This window comes from Equus asinus, chromosome 2, assembly GCF_041296235.1.
Source record: "Equus asinus isolate D_3611 breed Donkey chromosome 2, EquAss-T2T_v2, whole genome shotgun sequence".
Lineage (NCBI taxonomy): Eukaryota > Metazoa > Chordata > Mammalia > Perissodactyla > Equidae > Equus > Equus asinus.
Genome location: NC_091791.1, coordinates 92207917 through 92222742, shown reverse-complemented (window position 1 = coordinate 92222742; position 14826 = coordinate 92207917). Strand labels below are relative to the sequence as shown.

Here is a 14826-nt window from a genome sequence, read left to right as displayed (position 1 = left end):
AGCACTCAATAAACATGAGGTCTGTCACTGATCGTGCTCCAGCCTCTCTGTCTCAAGCCGGTACCCTGGGAGACGTTTATGCTTGTGTAGCCTACGTGCTGTGTGGGGTCAGGAAGGGCAGCCCCGGAGGCCACAGCCATGATGTAAGCTTCTAACCAAGACCTAAACAGGCCGTGGAAACAGAGGCTTCATTGCAAAGGAGGACCTGAAAAGACCCCAGTGGTGCCACCCCAGGGCACGTAGCTAGTTAGTGGCAGATTCAGAAGCAGGCCTTCAGTCTCCAGTCCCAGTCGGGGTTCTTTCAATGACAACAGATGACCTCCCAACCATCATCCTTGCCCCGTCGCTTGTGAGGACACATGTGAGCGTGTGGACACACACGTGCATGCACACAGGTGTCCAGCTTGTCAGCAGCTGCACACAGGGATGGGCCTGGCTCCTCAGTTCTCAGGCACAGCTGCAGCTCCAGTCCCTCCCTTGGTTATGCAACTCCTTACTAATTCGGCTCTCAACTGCACACCACTCGGCAGCTGGGACCTTAATCCAGCCTGATGGGGCTGCAGTGAATGAGCCAGGGCTCCATTCTGCTTTCACAAAGGCTGCACTGTCCCACTGGTGAATGGGTTCCTTCTGTTCAGGCCAAGAGCACAATTTAGGGGTGGGGGGGCAGCAAGAAGGAGCCCAAAGTATAGCTTAATCACCTGCATGTGCCAGCACGTGGAATGGCCCTTTAAAAGGGAGGGGCCTGGCTTTGGGGAGCCACAGAGAAGCTGGGCTGGCTGGGAGGAAGGCTGAGGATGGCAGAGTCCGGGTCCCTGCCCGCCGGCTTCGGGGAGCTAGAGGTGCTGGCCGTGGGGACGGTGCTGCTGGTGGAAGGTGAGCCAGGCAGGGCTTGGATGGAGCAGGAACCCAGGGGGCTCCCAGAACCCAGGCTGCAGCTGTGTAGCTGGCAATGAAAGCTCCCCCAACCCTATTCCTGTGCCTAGACCCAAGGGGACCTCTGACAGCAGCAGTTGTGGGATGCAGCCTGCAGGCTGGGAGCCGGGAGACAAGCCAGGCAAGGTGAGGGAGGGAGGGAGGGACTTCGCAAGGGAGACACCTGCCCAGGGCATGACCAAGATCCAGGGTTCAGGCCTTCTCATGGCCATTCAGCCAGGAGAAAGTTTAATCCACTCCCTGGAAATCCTGCAAGGAATCTGGTATAAGAGCAGGCCCCTGGTAGGCTCTGAAGACACACAGCTCTGCCACCTGCTCTCCGTGTGACTGTCACCAAGTCACTCGAGTTCTCTGACCCTCGATGCCCTGACATTCCAGTGAGTGGTGGTAAAGGTCAGAAGTGATCATGGGTATGAAGTGCTACCCTAGACAGACACCGGGCATTTCAGTTCATTCACTGCCATCCTCTCCAGCCGCGCATCACTTCCACCACCCCCCGTTCCCCAGGCCCTGAGCATTTCCACACCGGGGCTACCTGGGTCCAGGAGGTACCTGCCTCAACTCAGCACCCCCAAGATGCTCACTGAGGCCAGAGCTGGGCCTGTAGACCCTGGAGCTGGGCAGGCCCAAGACTAGGTGGATGGGGAATGCAGCTCTGTTCGAAGCAGATCCAGAGAAATAACCAGCACAGGTTCTCACCCAACGAGAGCCGCCAGTGGAGAGGGAGGAGCAGCCACTAGGCTGGTCCTGGAGGCCCCGACACTGCTGTCTGGCGGCCCAGCCCCTTCCCCTCTTTTCTGCGAACCACACAATCCAGCATCTCACAGTCAGACACGCCTGGAAATTTTACCACTTGATGCTGCTCCCTTCTTCTAGAATGCTCTTCCACACACTGTCCTCCTAGTAAACACTCAGAGTTTTGACGTCAGGGTCCTTCCCCATTCGTTACTCTCGATGGGGAGGCCAAGGTTCAGAGAGCACAAGGAGTAGCTCAAGCTCGGTCCGTCCGTCTGCCCCCTGAGATGCCCCTCCGGCTCAGCTCCCTGCTGGTGTCCTGGGCAGCTCCCAGCTCCTCCTCGGGCTCCTCCTCTCCGAGGCTCCCCCTGACATTGCCCCACAGCCCTTGGAGAGGGCATTTTGGAATTTGAAAGAACTGAGTTCGAGTCCCAGCTCCACCACTTACCAGCTGTGCGCTTAGGACAAGTTAGCTAGCGTCTCTGAGCCTCAGTTTCCCAACTGTAAGTGGAGAGGACAGTACCCAGGGAAGACGGCTTGAGAGGATCCGCGTAAAGTGCTCAGCACTGTGATTGGCACGTTCCGACCTCAGGAGCTGTCTGTGCCCGTCACTGTTCTGGCAGGAGCCATGCTACGCTTCATCGGTTTTCTTCCTGGTCTGTCTGCCCGGTGGACTGGGTTGGTGAAGGGCAGGGTGCGCGTCTTACAGCTCTCGGCATCTGACAGCCAGCCCACCTCGTAGATGTGAGCTGGGCTACACTGAGAGGGTTGTGAGCATGAAGGGGGAGGTTGCTGAGGCACTGTTTCTGCCCCCGGGGGGCCTCTCCAGCCCCAATGCCAGCCCCCTCCCTTCCTTTCAGCTCTCGCCGGTCTCAGCCTCAACAGCCTGACCATCCTCTCTTTCTGCAAGACCCCGGAACTGCGGACTCCCAGCCACCTGCTGGTGCTGAGCTTGGCAGTGGCGGACAGCGGGCTCAGCCTGAATGCTCTAGTTGCAGCCACTTCCAGCCTCCTCCGGTACCAGCCCCTCCCCGGTCCCTGGGCTCCGGGGCCCAGCCTGGGGCCTGACCTCTGGGCATTGGACAGCCAGGCCAGAGGCATCCTTCCTGCCCATAGACAACAATAGGGGAGATGGTGGGCAGGCTGAGCTATGGTAGATCCGAATTCCAGGCCATCCCTGGAGGACCACAGTCGGATTCTGGAACACAGGAGCTGCTCAGAGCAGACCCACAGAGCCTGCTGGCTGCAGGAACTAAGAGTCCAGGCCCTGTGCCCAGGCTTCTGGGTCTGAATCCTGGCTTTTTTGTTTCCGCCTCTTGGCTTCTTCTGTAAATTGGATATTATCACCTCACTCATGGTGATCGGAAGTATTGACTTGTTATTATTTGTAAATAGCTCAAAACAATGCCTGGCACCTAGGAAGCCTTAAAGAAGTGTTTTTGAAAGCGAACAGAATTTTCACAAGTGTTTCAGACCTCCTGCTGTGCAATCCACAGTCTTCCACTGTGGCCCCAAGATTGTTTTCTTAAGCGGACAGAATATTCCTGTTCTGGTTTCGGGCACCACAGATGGAGGCTGGAGCCCACCCGGGTGTGGATGCCCAGGGCTGACCAGTCCATGGGGTCTGGGCCAGTGAGGGTTCCCGGCCCTGATCTCCTGCTGCCCCTGCCCAGGGTAGGGGGCAACTGAAACTTCCACCCTCCTTGGCCCATGGGGCCAAGAGTTGGGAGGCCTGGGGCCTATCCTCTTTGCCTTCATCTGCTGTGTGACCTTGGCTCCGTCACTGTTCCTCTCTGAGCTTCGATTTCTCCATCTATAGCGTAAAGGCATTGCTCTCCTCCCAGCTCAGGGGTTCCATTTCCTGTGCTGGAGGCATCTGATCACACAGGTGGAGAGACCCTTTGGTCTAGCCGAGGTCAGTGAAGGACCCTGAGCCTGAGAGCGTGCATGAGCTCCACCCTTCACGCCAGCGACTCGGTCTCGAAGGCCTCAGTTTCCTCATAGGAGGAGCAGATGACAAAGCCCCCTTCCGAGGAGCCAGGCCAACATTCAGGAGGGTGCTGTCCCAGCTGCCGGCTGGCAGGTGTGGGAGGAGGGCAGGGGCGGAGGGGAGGGGTCACCGGTGCCCAGTGTCTCCACAGGCGCTGGCCCTACGGCTCGGAAGGCTGCCAGGCCCATGGCTTCCAGGGCTTTGTGACGGCGCTGGCCAGCATCTGCAGCAGCGCGGCCATCGCCTGGGGACGCTATCACCACTACTGCACCCGTACGTCGTGGTCTCTGGGCTCCCAGCATGGAAGGACGTCCACGTAGGGAGGGTGATCAGGCCGCAGGTCTGCTCAGTGTGTCCCAGTCACGGGGAGTGTGGGTGGGTGTGAGGGTGCACGAGTGTGGGGTGTGAGCATTCATGAGAGGAGGGAGGGTGGGAGAGGACACAAGAGGTGTCGAGGCACGCGCTGGAAAGGCTGCCTGTGCCTTTGCTGCAATCTCAGGCAAGTCAGGGGTCCTCTCTGAACCCTAGTCTCCTCCTCTGCAAGATGATCTTTCTAACCAACCTCACAGTTTTATTTTTAAAATCAGATGAAATCGCGGATAGAGAAAATGCCCTTGAAGACAGGCACTTTGGGAGGCAGAGAGGTGCGGGGTGTGTGTGTGTGTGTGTGTGTGTAGCTGGGCATGTGTCCCTGTACTTCACACTTCCACGGGGTTTAATGAACACTAGCTCTCGATTTCCCAAGCTGTGTTGTCAAACGCCACCTTCTTAATTGGCCATATCAGTGTACTACCTGCTCTGTTATTTACTTGATTTTTTTTTCTTAAAAGGGACTCACTTTTAAACATTTAAATGCCTGCTTTAGTCCCCTTTTAAACAGTATCTGTGAAATCTCAACTTTAACATTTTTATAATTTTAATCTGCATTAAAATAAAAAACATGTTCACTCATAGACCCTCTAGAATCCCACTCGCACCAGAGGCTTTGGGGAGCCGCGGCTCAGCTAACCCTCACAGCAAACCCCCAGCTTGCAGACTGGGAAGTAGAGGCTCAGAGAAGGAGCTTGCCCAGGGTCGCACAGCTCATAGGGGCAGAGCTGGGGTTGGGCATGGCCTGGCTGCCTGCAGACGTGGTCTTGCCCTTTGTCTCCTGGGTGCGGAGTCCCAAGCTGTGGATTTGCCTGGCACAGAGGATGCTGTGGGGTCATGGCCAGCAGGGCCTCAAGCCCTGAGCATCGCCCCTCGGGAATGCAGATCTGCCCTAGCCGCAGACACACACAGCCCCGTGCCCTCGGCAAAGTCACACGCCTCCCTCCAGGCCAGAAGCTCGCTTCTGCTCTTATCCTGTCCCAACTCCTATCCTGCCCCCTCGACCTGGGAGTCCTCTCCCACCACTCCTCTTCCAGCTCTGCCTCAAAGCCCCCTCGGACCATCACACACTCATGTGCACACACACACACACACCCCTTCTCAGACACCAATGGGCTTCTCTACCTTAATACGGAGCAGCTAAGCGCTGTTCCAGGGGCCTCTGGATGAAGGCCCTTTCTGTGTTTCAGTGCCCAGCAGAGGGATGTGAAAACAGGGAGGGTTAAGGAAGGGTCTGAGCTCATCACTCCATTACTGGGTGACCTCGGGCGTGCCACCTTGGTCATCTGTTTCCAAAGCTGAAAAGGCTGACACGACACCTGGGTCGAGGTGGATATTAACTACTGTGCCCACAGCTAGGGGGCTATCTTAGTCTGTTGGGGCCGCTGTAACAAAAATACTGCAGCCTGGGCAGCTCGAACAACAGGAGAGTATTTCTCCCAGTTCTGGAGGCTGGAACGCTGAGCTCACGTGCCGGGTTCTGGGGCGGGCCCTTTTCCTGGCTTGTGGACGGTTGCCTTCTCGCTGTGTCGTCACATGAAGGAGAGAGAGCGCATCTCTCATGTCCCTTCTTATGAGGGCACCAATCCCATCATGGGGGCTCCACCTACATGACTTAATTACCTCCCAAAGGCCCCACCCCCAAATACCATTGCACGGGGATGAAGGCTTCAACATATAAATCTGGGGGGACATAAACATTCAATCCATAGCAGGACACATCCAAGCAAATGCCATCTGGGGCTGCGTCAATGGAAGCAAAGTGTCAGGATGAAGGGGGTAGAGACCTGCTCTTCTCTGCTGATGGCACCCCACCCGGAGTCCTGGCCTCTGCCCCAGGGTCTCGTCCACAAAGGACCATGACAAATAACCCATCGACAGAGGAGGCCCCTGGGAAAGGTCTTCTGAAGCCGGGTCCGGGAGGAGGCGCTGGCTGAGAAGGGCTGGATGAGGCTGTGAGGGGCAGAGTGAGGGAGAGTGGAGAGGTCATCAGTGGACCGCTTACACCAGAAGATGCCGCCTGGACCCAGCCTCTGCCACTAGCACTGAGGTGAGGCCCTGACTCCCAAGCTCAGAGTTCTCTGAGGGGCACCTTGGAAGCAGAGATGGTGGTCCGCTTCTGAGCAAGAGTTAAGGACAGCAGTAAGTCAGACCTGACTCCCTCCGCCATGTCCTCACCTGAGCTTCTGCTTCTTCCCTAACTTAGCTTTGCAACCCCCTGCTTCCCTCTGTCCCCTGAAGGGGATGGTATGGAGTGTCTGCTAGGAGACCCTCGCCATCCATTATCTCTTCCGTTCTTCATAACAATCCTCTGTGGAGGAGAAGACTGAGGTCAGAGAAACTCTTCACTTGCCCGAGGCACTAAGCCGTTAAGCATCAGAGCTGGAGGTTTAGGGACATGCTGGGTGACCCTGCAGTCCATTCTTTTTCACTCGGCCAAGCTCTGTCTTCCTCTCAGCCACCCTCCTCCTCTGTCCCACGCAGGCAGCCGACTGGCGTGGAACACGGCCGTCTTCTTGGTGTTCTTCGTGTGGCTGTCTTCTGCCTTCTGGGCGGCCCTGCCCCTCTTGGGCTGGGGCCACTATGACTATGAGCCGCTGGGGACGTGCTGCACCCTGGACTATTCCAAGGGGGACAGGTGAGGTGGGAGGAGCAGCTTCCAGCCTCCTTTCTATGGGAACCTTGGCTTTGAGCTCTTGTGACAAGTGTGTCACGGCTGAAAATCCAAATGGGGAAGTGTCAACCCTTGTTGGACAATCTCAACTCCTTAGTGGTGATACCCACTTGTAAGTTAACAGTGGGATGGGGAAAGCCCAAGACGAGCCAAGTGATGGCAATATTATGCAAATCGGGGCATAGAATTGGGCCTAAGATGGGGCATTATCCAGTGAGCCATTAGTCACTGAGCTCCACGACCCCTTTGCGGTCTTCAGCACAGTCAGCTGTCCCAGCTCTGACTTCATCATTTTCTAGAAGGAGCCATGTCCCTAGTTGGACAGATTCAAAGAATGTGAAGGTCTTTGCATTGGGAGGGACCTCCTCGGCATGGAGTCCGCCTCTCCAGATTCCTTGAGCGTCTGCTGTGAGCCAATCCTTGGGTCACACCCTAGAGAGACAGGATGGAGTGCATGACGGCCCCCACCATCATGGAGCACGTGTCTAGCACTGCCCCGTCCACAAGGCTCTGGGGAGACCAGGGCAGAGGGAGACCCTTTAGAGCCTGCCTTGGGTGGGGGGTAGTCACCTGGTCCAGCCTCCCTCTTGCTTCTGCCAGAGCCAGGTTGCATTCGTTTGTTCCATATGTTTACTCATGTCTACCGATGACAGGCTTCCCAGGGAATCCACTTAAGAACCCTAGGTCTTGTCCAGTGTCCGTCCAGGGCCCTCTCTGCAGGTATTTCCCCAGCCGCTGTCCAGTCCTTCTGGCAGTCCTTCCTCCTACCCCTACTTAGTGGACAGTGCCAGGGTGACGCCGTCCCCACTTCACGGAACAGGAATCTCCTCCCTGTGACTCTCACCTGCTCCTGGTCAGGCCTCCGCCTCCCCATGACCATTACCTGGAACCCCAGGCTCTTCTGTGGTCCCTCAATGATTTCTTCAGTGACACAGTGTCGAGTCTCTTCCTCAGGCCCTTTCGAATCCCCATGCCTAGAACACTCCTTGAATGATCTTTCCTCTTGCTCCACTGACATCTCCTCCATTCGGTAAACATGTTTCTCAAGCTAAGCTGTGCTGTTTTCTACGCTAGGGGCACAGACAGAGAGCAGGCTGAGCATGAACCAAGGAGGCCTCTCCCTCGTCTCTGCCCCCGGGCTCCTGCAGGCAGGTTCTAGGAGGACCGAGTCGCTCCCTGGCTCCCAAGGGAGTTCAGCGGGGACCCATGAGCGGCCACACTCTGAGCAGTTGTCTGATAGGAGCACTTCCCGCATCTGACCATCCAGAGCAAAGTCTGATGGGCCTTCGAGGGCCGCTGATGAACCCCGAAAGACGATCCTGACCCTCCACCCCTCTGCCTGCAGGAACTTCACCAGCTTCCTCCTCACCATGGCCTTTTTCAACCTCCTCCTGCCCCTCCTCATCACACTCACATCCTACCGGCTCATGGAGCAGAAGCTCGGGAAGACCGGCCAGCTCCAGGTAAGGACCCACGCCCAGAGCAGATGAGCTCTCCCTGTCCCCATGAGGGACACCAGGGAACATGAATGATGTCACAGATGATCCAACGATCAGGAGAAAATCCAGCTTCCATGGAGCATGGGGTGTTAGGGACGGAACAGACACTCCCAATTGCTGGGCATCACCAAGACCCGGGAGGAAGGGTCAGGACGCTCAGATTTACCCAGACCCCGCAGCCCGGGAGAGCCAGGGCCCCCTGCAGGCCACCATGCACGCCTCCCGAGGATTTGAGGGTTGCACGAAATCACGTTTTTAAAATGTTGCTTTTAAATTGCTTCGAGATGTTTCATTGAGTTGCAGGCGCAGGCAGTGATCCACAACGTGAAACCACAACTGCAACCACATCTGTCCAAGAGAAACAACACTTCAAAATGAGCCCCCGGCCATTTCTGAACTTCTGCATTAATATTTCCTTGTCACCATTTTCTTTTAACTTTGTCACCTGGACAGTCTCTAGCAGATGAGTCATAATGAGCATCAGAGATTCAAAAATTGTATAAATATTACGTTCTGTGCATTATGCCATTACATCCTTGCAACCGATCTCTGAGGAAGAAAGGGTTTATGTTATCCCTGAGTCACAGACCAGAAAATTGCGGCTGAAAGGGGTTGGCTGTGCAATACACCAAAAGCCACACATCTAGTAACAGCCCACTCGGATCCAAACCCGGGTCGGCCCCTTCACCACCCAAGTAGTTCATCATAACGAACGGAAGAAACACTCTCTTTGTTGAGACATTTAATCTGCCACTTTTTTTTTTTCTTCTGAGAATTGGAAAAGGACTGAACAAATCAATTTAAGCTGGAGCCCCAGGTTCCTCTGAGTCCCAGACAGAGGGCGATGCTGTCTGTGCGCGACCAGATCGTGTCCCCCGCTCCCGGCTGGGTGCTTGCCTGCTCGCCGCCGCCTCCCGGGTGTCCTCCGCGCTGCCCGGCCTGGGTGCTCCAAGTCGCCTCATTTATCAGAGGCTCAATCAGCCAGAGACACGGCTGCCACACGGATTTTCCCCGTTTTCCGGGTTGACTTTAAACCATCAGGTGGGCAGCATCAGCAGAGGTCGCTGCGCGCTCCCGGGGACCACGGCTGCGAGCTGAGCGGTTTCCGGAGGAGGTGGCAGTCTCTCCGCGTAGGGGTCAGCTCTCCTCCGGCCTCAGCTCCGACGGGAGGGGCCTCCCACCTGTGCTAAGCACCTTTTTTTTTTTTTTTTTTTTGATTGAGGGACAATTCAAGAGAAAAAATATCTCCCGGTCAGTATATTTTAAAATCCAAAATTCCAGGAAAAAATGTACCCTCGTCCCAACTTGTCACCTTCTTTGTTAAAGGGAGGCGTGGCCAATGAGAACACAGGCGCTGATTTTTAGGGTCAGAACTTTAACATCCGAGTGTATAGGGGGAGCAGGAACCTGCAGCTTCCGGCCCGAAATTAGATCCCGAGGCGTGCGCCCCCGGTGGCCCCAGGTGGCACCACAGGCCGGCGCCCGGGTTGTATGTCCGAGGGCGGAAAGTGGCCCCCATGAACCCACGACAGGCTGTCCCCCAGGTGGCTGCAGCTGCTGCTGACCAGCTGGGTCAGGGACAGAGGTGTGAGGGCAGCTCAGCCACGAGACCCTCATGCACACGGCCACACCCACGGAGCCCAGGGTTTCTCAAAAGGAGCCCCGACCAGGAAGCTCATTAGCTCATTATCGGCCCCCAATCCCCGCCTCCACGCAACTCAGGAATTATCGGGCCACTTTACAGACAAGGCAACTGAGGTCAAGTAGCTTAAATGAGAGGCTTAGGGTCACGCATCTTAAACAGAAGAGAGATTCATCTGGTCCCAAGTTCCTCCGCAGGCTCAGCATCTTCCTGCAGCCCTGCTGAGTGCCGGCCTGGTCCGCGGGCCACCTGGAGCAAGTGGACGCCTCCCTCCCGTACCCATTTCTCCCCAGGTGAACACCACGCTGCCAGCCAGGACCCTGCTGCTCTGCTGGGGCCCCTATGCCCTCCTGTATCTGTACGCGACCGTCGCAGATGCCACCTCCATCTCCCCCAAGCTTCGGATGGTACAGACCCTCTAGTACCCAAAGCTAGACCCCTCTCCATCTTTGTGCCTCTGTTCTGCCCCATCTCTCTTTCTGGCTTTTGGCCTCCACGATAGGCTCTCTCTTTCTCTTTTCCTTTGAACATTCATAACACTCCATATTTGCTGGTCCCCCGGGCCACACAGGGCAGCAGCTTGGCATTGCCTAGGCCTCATGTGAGATGACAGAGACGGACAGCCAGATGGTGAACAGTACACTCTGGGGCCAGGGGCTGAGACTGGTGCCCGGGGAGGAGGGCGTTTCTGTGCATCATCTGCCACCTGGTCAGAGGCAGCTCAGAGGCTGCAGAATCAAGCGAAGGACAAGTGACTGGTGGCTGCAGGGCGGGGTGGGGGAGGCAGGGTGACCAGTTGGCTGCAGGGCGGGGTGGGGGAGGCAGGGTGACCAGATGGGACCAGGGAGAGGAGCAGAGGCTCTGAAGCTTGTCTTCTGCACTTCCCTATCACAACAGGTACCGGCCCTCGTCGCCAAGACGGTGCCCACGATCAATGCCGTCAACTACGCCCTCGGCAGTGAGATGCTCCACAGGGGGATCTGGCAGTGCCTCTCGCCACAGAAAAGTGAGCGGGACCGAGCCCAGTGACATCTTCCTGGGGCTGCTCAGACCCAGGCCCATCCCTCCACCCTGGATGGAACCCCACGCCAGGAGGCTGCCCCGGGAGGCCTGCCCCGCAGCCTCCGAAGCCAAGCTCCAGATCCTCATCACCATCTCCAATGGCCCTGGTGAGCCTGGCCCCAGGCTGGACACTGGATTCAGAGAGAAACCAGGCTGCACGGAAGGAGCGGGGACGTTGGAGCAGACGGGCCTGAGTGTTGGTCCTAGACCTCCTCCACAGAGGCTGAGAGATCTTGGAAAGTCACTCTCTCTGACCGCCAACATAAGGAGAGGAATATGGGCTGTTGTGGGTCTTGCACAAGATATTGTGCACTCGCCACGCACATAGAAGCCGTTCATTAAAACAGAGCTGTTAGGACTCGGGGTCTGACATAGGAAGGGGTGAAAGCCCCAGGTTGGCTTGTTCAAACGCCGCTTATTAAATCGTGATCTGGTGCCAGTGACCCGCTCTGCCTGTGCATCTGTTTCCCAGCTTGTGAGATGCAATGACAGTCATGGTTACTTGACCATGCAGAAAGGACTGGAAATAACTTAGCCACCAGCACCCACCAGTCAAAGACAGCTAGCTGCATGTTGCTGAGTTGCCAACATTAAAAAATTAGGACAATTTATTTAAAACTCCAGATGTCCACAGATGAGGCCCCGCCGGCCTGCCCCCCTCGATGGGGACAGTTTGTGAGCTCAGGGCGGCTTGCCATTTGCCCAGGGCGTGTCCTCTCTCATCAGCTGCAGCCCATGTGTTCCTGCAGAGCCCGTGGGCATCTGGTTTGTGACAGTGATGCTGGGGTCCCCAACCCTGCATGTACATCTGCACCTCCCTCAGCGTCAGCACTTTGGGGACAAAATGTGGCAGATGCACAGACCTGGGTGGGACCCGTTGCCCTAGAGGGAAATGGAGATGGTTGGCAGGGTGACCAAAAGGTCCACCGAAGGTCTGAGGATGGAAGGGAAGCTGCCCCAGGCACCAAGGAGGCGGGAAGGACAAAAGCTTGATTCCATGGAGGTGATGGGGGGCAGAGACGAGTCCCAGGGGGTAGGGAGTCGGGGGTCATGAGTACAGCTTCTGGGACCCCTGTACACCAGGACCCGCCTCTCGGTTTTGCAGATGCAGAAAATCAGGCCACGGTAACTGATATGTCATAAGAAGTCTACACAAAGCAGAGGCCCATCAGTTATTTTGCAAAACCAGGTGCACTGGGGAGGGGAGGCAGCCTTCGCACAGTGCTGTCTCCTAGACTGTGCCCGTAGACAAGATGACACCCGGCTTCACTCCACGCCCACACGGGACCTTGTCCTGGGCCCTGGAATGGAGGCCAGGCTCACACACAGGCTGAGTGGGTGACCAGGAAAGCAATGGGGTCCGGGGCCCAGAGATGCTGACCCTGCCCCCATAGCCCATGATCTTTAAATTGTCATTATTGGGTACCCACCACTCACTCCACCAACAGAAACACTTAGTCCCTAATGAGGGACGAGGGAACACGGTGAGAAGAGACGAGGATGATCCCCAGGCTCAGAGAGAGAAGGGGTAGAAGATGAGAGGAGGCTGGAGACCCCCAGCAAGGGTGGCCAGTGTCCCCAAACAGATCATGCCCCTCCTGTGCTCAGAGGAGAGATGGGGAGGAAGGCAGGTTGGCTGGCGCCGTCAAGGACACCGTTAGCTCAAGCCCTGCATCCCCAAGTCTGTCTGGAGGAGGGGAAGGTGGGCTCAGCATCGCCCTGCTGGGTTGGAGCAGCACCCCGGCGGGGGTGGGGCGGACGGCCAGGGTCCTGCCTGGAGCCATTGTGTGGAAGCCCCAAGTCTACCCACACCCTACGTCTCACTCACAGATGGGTTTAGGGAGTCTCATCACCCTTGGGCTTCTCTGCCATGTCCCCAAACCCTTTCAGGGTCTGGAGTCCCCTGTGGACCCTGTGCAGACCTCTCCTCTGCCCTCCTTCCCACCAACACTCCAACACCCACCGTGCCCTCCTTGGCGCAGCCCAGCCACCACTGGGGGCCCCAGGGGCAATCTGAGGCGTCATCCCTGGATGGAACACAGCCAGCACCTGATAGAAGCAGGAGCACAGTCCCAGGACCCAGAACCGCCCCCGCCTGGCTGTGCTCCGTGTGCCCCGGCAGATGCACAGCCCTCATGCTGTGTCTGCTGATCTCCTGCAATGAACATGTGTCACTCTGACAGTCAAGAAACACACGTGAGGAGGGGCCTGCCCGGTGGCACAGCGGTTAAGTTCTCGCTCCGCTTTGGCGGCCTGGGGGTCACCTGTTTAGGTCCAGGCACAGACCTATGCACCACTTGTTAAGCCATGCTGTGGCAGGCACCTAAGGTATAAAGTAGAGGAAGATAGGCACAGATGCCAGCTCAGCGCCAGTCTTCCTCAAAAAAAAAAAAAAAAAAAGTGTGAGGAAAGAAAATACCTCTGCCTCCTTAGAGGGGTTGTTTCCTGGCTCCTTCTGTTTCTCTAATTTGGGCAACAGTCTCTCCCCACCACCCTCACTTCTGCCCCCCAGGCTCTCAGTGAGCAACCTCTCGCCCTTTCTTGGGCACCCCAGGTCTCTCCCCTCCGTTCACTCACGTGGCCCTAACGCCACCTAGTGGGGATGGTGCCCTGCTCCCCACACACAGACACAATGGGCTTTGGGGGACACGCCAGGAAAGAACAGAGAAATCAGCAGGGACTGCTTGAGATTCCTCCAGCCCCGCGGGTTCAGGGCATCTTCCCCGAGGCCTCGGCCTCAGGCTCTCGGTGCTCCAGGCCCTTGGCCTCGGCGCCACCACGTCACCAAAGGATCAGGAATGGATTAGGAAGAGGCCGCCAGGAGGTGGTCCAACAGCCAGAGCCAGGCAAGCGCCAGGAGCTCCAGCCCAAGCCATGGCTTCCTCCGTGGGGAGTCAGCGTCCACTTACCCCCGCCACCCGCTCTGTGATGGAGCTCTTGTTCATTCAGTATCCGTCGTGTCAGACACTGTGCCGATGGGACACAGGGCTGAGATCCTTCCCACGTCCCTCAGGAAGTCCACGGCCTCTTTGTCCCTTCCTGGCACTGGCGAGTATAAACAGATGCAAATGCGGTGAAGAAGTCAAAAGCAGAGATCAGGATCCGGCTGTGTCCCCAGTAAACGGAATCAGGAGTGGTAATCAGAGGGATCAAGATTACCCAGAAGTTTCCTCCAGAATCTCTGCAAGCCTTTGTCTCAGAACTAACCCCTTTTTCCTCCTTCTCGATAAATTAAACGTGCCCTCTGAGCTTCTCTGTGGACTCAGTTTAATCGTGAGTGTCAACAGAATTGTCCCCCCATGACTTTCAATGCATGCTGCATTTTGGCCCCATTCTGGATTTTTTTTTTTTTTTTTGAGTTTCTGTGGTTTGATTTGTGACCTAAATGCCACCATTATGCTTTGACTGTAGCCTGTGGAGGAGGAGGGTCCGGTTCATGCCCTCATGTGTCGTGACCAGGCTGTGGCCCTGCCACCCTCTCCTGGGGGCCCTGGTGGGTCATGAGCCCTCTCTGGTCCATCTTCTCCATGTGTGGGGCTCTGGCAGGGCAGAAGGCTTTCAAACTCTATCAGGAGTCTAAGTCTTTCTCAAGCAAGATGTTTGTTATGGATTGAATGTTTGCATCCCCTCAAAATTCCTGTGTTGAAACCCTAACTCCCAAAGTGACTGCATTTGCAGATAGAGCCTCTCCCGAAGTGATTAAGATTCAATGAGGTCTTGAGGGTGGGGCCCTGAGCTGATCACATTAGTGTCCTTATAAGAAGGGACCCCAGGGTGTTCTCTCTCCTCTTTCGCCGGCTTATACACACAAGGAAAGGCTGTGTGAGGACACAGGGAGAAGGTGGCCCCCTGTGAGCTGAGGGCAGAGCTCTCCCTGGATACCAACCCTGGTACGACCTTGATCTCAGATTTCTGCCTC

The 14826-nt window shown here is 56.5% G+C and overlaps 1 protein-coding gene across 1 annotated transcript; it reads left to right on the top strand.

The window, feature by feature from the left end:
• The first annotated feature begins 726 nt into the window (after positions 1–726).
• Positions 727–11354, top strand: RGR (retinal G protein coupled receptor). Its single transcript, XM_044765812.2, has 7 exons — positions 727–876; positions 2532–2688; positions 3813–3934; positions 6515–6668; positions 8050–8167; positions 10139–10252; positions 10743–11354. The coding sequence occupies exons 1-7, from the start codon at positions 798–800 to the stop codon at positions 10872–10874; spliced, it is 876 nt and encodes a 291-aa protein (XP_044621747.1). The 5' UTR covers positions 727–797; the 3' UTR covers positions 10875–11354.
• The last annotated feature ends 3472 nt before the right edge of the window (positions 11355–14826 follow it).